Raw genomic sequence first — 10,035 nt, 5'->3', positions numbered from 1 at the left:
GCACCACAAAGAACAACAAAAAAAAGTAAATATAAAGCCAAAAAAAATTATATGTAAAAACTAAAACAAATTATTCTTTTAAGTATAAGAATTAAAAAGTTTCCATCACTTCTTAAAACTAAAAGAGTAATTTTAAAAGAGTAATTTAACCTAATTTGAAGTCGAATAAAAAAGTTGCAAGGAGACTAGGATAATAAAATGCCATTTCTAACCGTGATTGCAAAGGATTGAAATTACATTTTTTTTCCTATCGTTCTAAACTTCTAATTGAAAAATAGGCATCACTAAAGAATGACTCTTTTGATTAGTTTGTCAGTGTACTGTTTTTAAATTAGAATTTGGGATAAATTTCATTCCAATCACAAATTAATTTGGGATAAATTTAAACATGTCCAAGTCAAATTTGAATTCGCACAGTAGTCAATCAATGTAAAACTCAAACTCCAAGTATACGATCATTAAATTCACGATTTACTATATATTATCAATACTTTTAGACAACTTTTTCCCTAAAATGTTTTAGCATGTTTTTCAATTTTCATTTGCTTCAATAAATAGACTTGATCCACACATTTAGTTTTACCACTAAAAAGAGAGATTAGAAACAGGCATACCTCCAATGCTTTTTGTGTGCACATTTAACTCAACTTGTTTTTAAAGAAAAAAAATACTCCAATGATGACTCCTTCGTCACCCAGTAATTTTCACCAACTTCAGAGGAATTTTTTAAAAGATAAGACAGTAACAAACATGCTATTACTTCAATGATGACTCCTTCTTCACCCAGCAAACCCACCAATTCCAACCCAAGAAGATTTTATTAGGCTATAGCAACAACTTTCTGATTTCCTTTATAATAGTTGACTATCTCAGAGAACCATAGTTTCAAGAGACAAATACATCAAATGTTTGAAATCTTGTTTGAGAATCACATCATTCACACTAATGATCACAACGAAACTGGTAAACTGGACCTTACAGGCAACTAATTTAGCAACAAATATTAAAATAGCAAAAATTAAGTGCAGCATTGTTAGAATTACTCTTCCATGGCATGATTCTCCTCTGATTGCTGTTGGGAAACCTTGACTTTGATCTTTGGTAAAGTGAGAGATGGATCCTGTTGAAGCACAGAAGGAGCTTTGACCAAACTGATGCCCTGCTCCAACTCCTTCACTGCCTCCTTCAGCAATTTTTCCTTTTTGCCTTTCATCCTATTGAAGTTTTTACAAAATTTCAGTAAAAGGCCAAAAGAAAATACGAAGTAAACCTTTTCAATATACATATATACAAGTTAAGTCAAAGAGGACCTGTTCTTATGGTGTCTCTCCTCCCTCGAGACTCTGATCTTATCAATCTTAGGAATGGCCTTGAGGACATTCTCCGCAAGATTCCTGTCATATCTTTCAGGCCTGTTTCTCTTTCTCTCAAACTCAAAAGTTGAGTCCTAAAACAAAAATATAACAGCTGTGAAGTTTGCCCAAATCAAGGCAATTAAATTAAGCAGGTATCTGATATCCAAGTAATTACCTGTGTCATATCCTTTCCATGCACTCGACGATATGCCTTGGTCCATTTTACCTTACGAGGATTTCTCTTCATTTTAAAGTTCTTGTGGCATTTAGATCTACAAAACCGAAAAATCTGCAAAACAAAAAAATAAAGAATCATGAGGAACCTGAGCCACCACTTTAAAACAGTAAATCTCAACTGATCCAACAAGAACAATCAATTACATAATTACTAATTCTGAAGTAGCATTTACAGAAAAGGACCAGGGGAAGGTCCGACTAACTTTTTAAATATTTAATCTTTCATAAAAGAAGAAATTCTTTATGATGAATTGAAGATTATTCCAAAGTTAGCAAGGAGTGAACTTCATTTGTACCTTTGCATCATTACGAACAAACTGGATTCCATGTCCAGGGTATATGGTTGAAGAGCAAAACCAGCATTTCTCCAATCTCATTGTGCCTCAAACTAGAGCAGCACTTCACTAGAAAAGAAGAAGAAAAAGGTCCAAAACAGAAAACAATAATGAGGAACGTATAAAATATTATTTAAAAATTGAGATACATATTCTTAGGTCCTACTCCTATCATCAAATTAAACTACCGCAAGCAGAAATCTCATCAGTTGAATAACCTAGGGAATCAAAGAATACGACAGGGTCAACATGTATTAGATCACTATCATATGCAATAGAAACTATTAATTAGTGAACAATTAACTTCCAATAGAATGAATCCCTTGAACTGCCAAAAAACACTACTTCTCAGAACCCTAAAAAGCACAGAAAATTAACAACAATAAAGAGTGCATCTTCATGAAGCTTCTACTGCAAACTGTGGTTCTATTAAAGCTATCAGTAGCCAAGTGTTTTCCTCTGCGTTACAACAGTATATAATCCTTTTATCCTACTTAGGATCAATCTAATCTCGATTATAACATTCGAAAATGTATAAAAATACAATGATGAAAGCATTAAGAAAATCGATATAACATTGTTCTAACTATATTATCGACGCAATTGGAATTAAAATGTGAGTTTGGAAGGTGTGGCTTTGCACTTACAGGACTTCTGCTGCTGCTGATATGGCTGCACTCCGATTCCGTCCACGCTGCAGTGGCGGTGGATTCAGAAGAGGAAAACTGAAAAAGCCCTAATTCTAAAACCCTTCATTTTGTTTTTATTATTTTTAAAGGGTTCATTGCGGGTTAACCCGTTAAACTATTTGACCCGAATAAATTCAACAATCTCACCTAATTACCCAACTGAGAACGGGCTTTCCCAAGCCCAATAACAAGGCCCAAAGTAAATAGTGTGTATCACAATGAAATCAGCTCCACGTTCTTTTACCGGGGTCCGGGGATGGTCCAATTAAGTGAAGCATTATTTAGTTTTTCAATAATTTGAGGTCGATTATAGTATACTATTAATTTTAATATATCAAAATTAAATTTATATATTTTAATATGATATTTTTTATTTATTTAACTATTTTTAAATTTTGAATAAATATAAAAAAAAAAGAAATTGATTTTAAGTTTAAGTTTAAGTAGCAATTTATAACATTTTTTTAATGGAAAATTTTTATTTTTAATTTCTTATCTAATGCACTCAGGATCCCAGTTATCACTGGTCTTATTTAAAAATAAAGTATTATATTTATTTTTATTTTTAATATAATCAATATTATTTTCAATATGAAAAATCTATTTTTAACTTTTTTTCTAATGATTTGTTTGGTTAAATAGAAATAAAAAAGGGGAAAAAGAAAAAAAAAAGCAAATTTAGTTATAGAAATTATTTTATTTGATTGAAGATAAAATAAAGAAGAAAAAAAGAGAGATAAATGATTTTGAGATATTAGAATTCAATTATTTTTTTTCTCTTCAACTCGAATTTTAAAATTTCCTTTCTTGATTCAAACAAACAAAGATAAAATAACATTACAAAAAATATATACTCAATACTTTAGTATAAATTGAAAATTTACCACTATTTGTTCACACTAAAACCTATTTTATATATATATAAACTAAATACAACGTAAAAACTGTAAATTCATTTCAAAAGAAAAATGTTTATAATTTAAGTTTAAATTTTTATTAAAAATACTAACTACTAACAAGTAATAGTTTTTTTAATATAAGGGGTCTAAGTCAAATTACAACCGCACTTTACCCAGAAACAAAATACCCAAAAAAACCTGTCCACAATAAATGAAAAACTTTGGAGGTTGATCCAACAAGTGAAAACCCATTGGGAGAGTATGTCTTAATCTTGCAAGCCAATCCGCAACACAATTACCTTCTCTATACGTGTGAGTGATCCTTAACTTGGAACTGTTGTACTTTTCGCAGCAAGGGTGTATAATGATGAGTTACCAATAGAGGTTTTGAAATCAAATCAAGACTCATGGCTGAATCTGTTTCAATCCACAACTTTGACACATTCCTCTGCCAAGCCACATCAAGATAGCATTTAACTCAGCCATAAGTACATTACATACTTCTAAATTGGACACGAATCCTTCCATCCACAAACCATCCTCATTTCTAAAAACTCTCCCACATGAGACTTGGCAACCACCCATTCTAACAGACCCATCTACATTAACTCTAACCCAACCTTCCTCTAAAGTTGTCCATCCAATTTGCTTATAATCAAAACATACATGCCTATGGGTAAAATTATTTCTATTACTTTCCTTAATTCCATCGACTAAATTACCAATTTGACAACAAGCAGCTTGCAAACTAGGCTGCACACCCTAAAAAACTTTCGTATTTCTCAATCTCCATATACTCCATAGAGTAACACCAAACCAAATGTGTCAGTCCATAATTTTAATATCAACATTTGAAATCAAATTAGATGAAAACCAGCTTAAAATATGACCTGAGAAGAAGTCATGAGGCAATTTTCCCTTAGTGAGATAATGTTAAAGTTCGGTCGCAATAGAACAATCCCTCTGCAGATGGACCTCAGTTAGTTTCTGCATGAGATCCACATCTGCTACAAAGATTATCTGAAGTAAAACCGCATTTCTCACATTTTACATTAGTCTTTAGCCCACCCTTTGCAACAATCCACAAAAACGCTTTAATTCACTAACGATTAGTATTAAGACATTGGGTAAGATATCAAAAATTAAAAAACTTAACAAGATTCTTTTCGTATCTCTATATAAATTTTTATTTATTAATTTTCTAATTAGTGTCTTGAAATTACTTGTTAGTAGCATTCAAAAATTTGTTAGTTTTTATCAATAATTATGAAAAAATAAATATTGTACGAATCGTGACTTTATTGTTAGGCTTTGTAAATTTATTGAGATTAAGATAAAAGTTAGTAGCAATATATTAAATATATCAATATACTATTATTTTTTAATTAAAATTAGAATTTTATTCCTATAAGGCTATAATCAATCCAATCTTCAATATTAACTTTTCTTACATTAATTGTCAAAATAAAACTAATTTTAAATAGACAAATAAGAGCCTAGGAGGCTAAACCATAGGTTTGTTCAAGTTCCTAAGCAGGCATGGTTGAATGCACAACTTTGCACTTGCAGCATAGAATATTGGACTGGGCGGGGACTTCAAGTATAATCTGACTCTCTCATTCTTCTCTTGAGTCCAAATGATTTATCATTCTTCATCTTGACTCTTGTTCTCTCCTTGTTCATCATTATTGCTCTATACCAACAATGGCAGCTCGATCAACTCAAGTCAAAGGTTTCTCTATTAGATGATTTTCTAATGAAAACGCGCATGCATTCTCTCATTTCTTATATATTCTACTTCTATGTGTTGGTTTGAATGTCTGAGACTACAAAATTGTCACATGCAACAAAAAATGAAAATTGATAGGGAAAGATGAAGATTTTAATAGATGGGTTTTTTTCTTTTGCTTTAAAATTCCAAACTTCATTTGTTTAAGTTTTTTCTGAAAAAAATACTATCACTTTTTTAAACCATTCACATTTTTTTAGATAAGTTGACAAGTTTGAGCAATTTTAAAAAAAAATGTAGAAAAATAGATTTTTGCGACAACTTGGTTCTTGTGTTTGTCTTGTTCTGTGGAAATGAAAACGAGGGAACATAGAATGTTCATATTATATGTTTTTGAACAATTTTATAATCTTAATCACTTTTTTCAAAATATTTTTTTTATATGATTCTCTCGCTTGAAATGGAATGTTGGTCTGGTTTAGTTACATGACATTTTAGGGACTTTCAATGAATGATTCCATACAAAGTGATTGTCGTCCCCTGTACCGTGAAAATGTTACTAATTTTTATGATATTGAAGTTCCAATGTAGAAACTAAGGGACGTATATCTTTAATGCAATTTGAGTTCATTGAAACTCAAATATTTCACTAAAAGTTGTATACTCAGGTACCTCTGGCCTCTGTTATATAAGCTAGTGAAAGACAAGGTGGATGATAATATACTTGTGGGATAACCATGCTTCTTAATGATTTGCTCTATTTGTTCATTCTTCTGTCTTTTATTGCCTTTTTCCTATGCATGCATATTTGTATTTGTGGTTTTGATGACTATTCTTCATTAACTATGAAAGAATCCAGCATTGAGAAGAAGGACCATGAATTGCAAAGTAAGGAGATTTTTGAAAAAGAAATTGCATCCCTAAAGGATAAGATTGACTCTATTCAAGTAAGCTTTCTACTTTCTTATTATAGTTGTTCATTTTTTTTTTGTATAATCATTAATAGTTACTCAAATCAAGTTATCTTGCATTATATAATTACAGGACTTGTCTGATACAAGCCGGTCTGCCAATAAAGAGCAGGTATTCTGATATCAATTTTCAGATGTAGTCTAAAGTTTTTATTTTATTTGCAAATTTTAGTTGTTAGTTTTGTTAGAATGTTAGTGGGAGGGATTGGAATCCATGACCTCTTCCTCTCTCCTTCTCTCTTCAACCACTAAACTAATCTTATAGCTCTCATATGTAGTCTAGAGTAGTCTATTGAACAATGAGAAAGGAAATAATATCTATAATTTGAACAATATTTTTGACAAAACTTACTATAGTTCTTTAGGTGTTTTTAGTATTGTTCTTCAATTACAATTGGAGTTTTTTCTTTGGTTACCAAGATGAAACTCCAGTTTCGATTGAAAAAAGTTCTAAAATTAAGGAAATGCTTCTAATTAGTTCTGTCATAATATTTTGTGAAAAAAGTCTTAATATATTAACATGTTATCACTGAGTCCCAAATACAAAAACAGTTTATTCTAATTTGATGACTTCATCAAAAGATAATAATCATGGCTTTCTTGTGTTGTTTTTTAGTTAAAGGAGGAGTCGATACCAATTGTGAAGAATCAATCCTTGAGCTTCACATCTTATGCTAAGCCTCTCTTTGATTTTCTAACTGCTAAAATTATTGAGGCTTATCATGTGTCCAAGAAAACTTTAATATCACTTCTTGTCAAATTCCTAAGGTCAACAATACCATTCGTGCAGGTAAAGATGAACCTAACCTACATTATATTTTTTGTTTATAATTATTTTTATTATTATCAGTTGGTATATAATTTCACCAATATATCTTCACATCATGTTGGATAGTAATTATGCATGTATGCCATGCCATATTTCGATCAAACTGCATCAGTACCTTCTTACTTAGGATACTTTTGGAATGGTTGAGTGATTTATATCACTTGTGTATGAACTTGGAGGTAGAAGCTTAGCAGGGGTTGTAAAGGACTCAGATGTGGTATTAATTTGTAATGCATGACACTGTAGGATTTCATTGGACGGCGAAACCATTAAATTTAAGTTTTTTATGTTGAAAGGTGTTTTCTTATTTCTCTTTTAGTGTCATTAAACTCTAGGTAATAAATCGGGCATAACCAAATTTACATAGGTAGTGTACGTTATGATGGAGCCGTTGATCCACTATACAATCATTCCATCAATATTGAGATCTTAAAAATAAATTACATACTTTACTTTCTAACGTGTGTTTTTTTCTGGGTTTAAGAAATAGGTCCATCAAAAAAATAGGAAGGGACGAGTAGTCCTCTGCAAGTTGTTAGCGATCTCCCTCAACAATTGTACGAGGCCTAACGTTAGGGGTGTTTTTTCTCTTGAGTTTAGTCTTCGCTTTGTTTTTCTTTTCTCTACAAGTTCTTTCTTTGTTATTTTTGTCTTTTTTCATTAAATCATTTCCCCATTTTGTTAAGAGAAATGACAGCACGTTAATTAACTCACTAAACCATTTTAAAACATGGTAGGGTTTTTTTTTCAACTTATTTATGAAAGAAAAATATTTGACAGTCACCATACTATCGTCACTTAGAGATAGAAAGAGAAAAATACAAGTATAAACATGATAGAAATTAAGATATGATAGAAAGAAAAAGATATTAGTGAATGTTTAAAATAAATTGTGTTTATATATCATTATGCTTCTAAGAATGCGGCAAGTTGATTAGACTAATATTTTGATACTCAAGGATAAGATTACATAAGCACTTGAAAATGATCAATTATTAATATTTTTTATTTAAATAAATTAAAAGAATTTTCTTAATTATTTTTTAGTAATGTTATAAATATTTTTTTCTAAAAGATAACTCACTTAAGCTTGTTGAGTAAGTGAATGGTTTTATTATATAAAAATTAACTAGCAATGAAAAGGAATATTAGCTTTGACTCAATTTGTCAATCAAATGAAAACAATGAGATTAAATGTGAATGGTTTAACACCAAGTGTATGTTTGCGTACAAGTGTATGTTTGCATATTTTTTGGTTTTTATCCCTGGAAAGCCGAATTTCTCCGTTGAATGTGATTTGGACGTATTTTTAAACACAATTTTAGTTCTTAAATAAATCAAATGTGCGACAATTCCAAATCATAAATTGAGACTAAGAATGCGTTTGATACTGAGAGAAATTTAAAGTTTTCTGAAAATTTTAAGTCATTCTTGAAAATCATAATTCTCATGATTCATGAGAATCAAGAATGACGATTATCAAATATGGAAAAAAAATCTTTGTAGCAAACGTCTCCTATAAAGGTTAAAGTGTCTATTGTGCTTATAGCATTGATCAAGTATAGCTGGCTTGTGCAACAGGATACAATAAAATGTTAAACTCTTTGAATGTCCTCGGTTTTCATTTTTTTAAAATTCATCTTTTGATTTAAATTGTAACTATAGTAATTTATTCCACAGGAATACGTGACATCAAATCATATTTATAAAAACAAAATTAATATTCTATGTAATATTTACATTTAAGAGTTATAATATGCCAGTTTCTTCACTAAAAGTACAAGTGAATTGAACTCAGAGGAAGAGAGTAAATCTCAAGACTCAAAGATCAATTACAAAAACTTTGATGGTTGATATATCTATTTATATAGTATAATATATATAAATATCACTACAATATTAACATTCAAATAAACATCATCTTAAAAAAATGAACTAATATTATTAAAACTTATATTGCTTTTTTCAATAAGTAGAATTAAAATAAACACATTTAAAAATGTATATGTATAAATATTAATGTCTCGTGCATGTAAAAAAAAGAGCGTATGTTGCAAGCAATCAGAATCTGGTTTGGAAAAGCAAGTAAGAAGCAAGACGAGGATGAGAAAGCAGTCGCTTTCATCCTCAAACGGCTAGTTGGCGTTTGGGCATTATACTGTCTCTCTCTAGGCGTTGCTTTCTTGGCATCATGCCTCTCCAGCTAGCATTTTGGATTTTCTATTTTTCTTTTCCTTTTTAATAATTATTATACCTCATCATAACCTGTGAACTCAACCCCACCACCATGACTTCATTTTCTAAATGTCCTACTTGTCACAATTCTGGCCACCACTTGCAAAATTACAAATATATTATGGCAATATTTTGGATACTGATTTTAATATTTCGTTGTAATAATATTTTTTTTGGATAATTATTCAATTTCACATGTCCTATACACAAATTCTCACACTCATTTTGGAGATTATATTCTTATGAGCTTAATATTTTTCTACCATCAATATGTAAAATATTTTATATTAACAATTAATTAAAAAGTATATTAAGTATGATTTTTAAAGTAATTATTTGTTATTATATAAAAGTTATTGAAATAAATTTTATGATACTAAATTATTATTATTATTATTATTATTATTATTATTATTATATAATGGAACCATAATTTACACATTCAAATAACTCATTTTTTTCACATCTGATTGCAAATTAATATCTCATTACCGAAAAATTAGTATCTCGGGAGTCAAGATTTTTTAAAAGTATATAGTGCTGTTACATTAATCCTTAAAATTAAGGAAATTTCAAATAATTCTCTAAAAGTGAGTTCTTCAATCACATCAGTCCAATTTTATTTTATTTTTTAAAAATACTATATAATGTCAACATACATTTATAAACAAAAATGATAGTAACCTATTAAGTTTAAGGACTTAGACAAAATAATTAGAATTTTCAAGGACTTATTTATAATTTTCTTTAGCTTCA

The 10,035-nt window shown here is 29.7% G+C and overlaps 1 protein-coding gene across 1 annotated transcript; it reads right to left on the bottom strand.

Moving 5' to 3' along the window:
• Positions 1 to 799: 799 nt before the first annotated feature.
• Positions 800 to 2,695, bottom strand: LOC114378613 (probable ribosome biogenesis protein RLP24). The gene is made up of 5 exons (XM_028337260.1): positions 2,575 to 2,695; positions 1,889 to 1,996; positions 1,531 to 1,644; positions 1,311 to 1,447; positions 800 to 1,214 (listed from the first exon to the last, which is right to left on the bottom strand). Exons 2-5 carry the CDS (start codon positions 1,967 to 1,969, stop codon positions 1,040 to 1,042), a joined length of 507 nt encoding a protein of 168 aa, XP_028193061.1. The 5' UTR covers positions 1,970 to 1,996; positions 2,575 to 2,695; the 3' UTR covers positions 800 to 1,039.
• Positions 2,696 to 10,035: the final 7,340 nt, after the last annotated feature.

This window comes from Glycine soja, chromosome 12 (assembly GCF_004193775.1).
Source record: "Glycine soja cultivar W05 chromosome 12, ASM419377v2, whole genome shotgun sequence".
NCBI lineage: Eukaryota > Viridiplantae > Streptophyta > Magnoliopsida > Fabales > Fabaceae > Glycine > Glycine soja.
This window is presented reverse-complemented; position numbering and strand designations above follow the sequence as displayed.

Excerpts from the sequence above, each read along its gene's own strand:
- LOC114378613 (XM_028337260.1), bottom strand. The coding sequence starts at position 1,969 with ATGAGATTGGAGAAATGCTGGTTTTGCTCTTCAACCATATACCCTGGA. Across the intron at positions 1,645-1,888 it reads TTGTTCGTAATGATGCAAAG|ATTTTTCGGTTTTGTAGATC; the intron begins GTACAAATGAAG and ends TTTGTTTTGCAG. Across the intron at positions 1,448-1,530 it reads ATGGAAAGGATATGACACAG|GACTCAACTTTTGAGTTTGA; the intron begins GTAATTACTTGG and ends TTTTTGTTTTAG.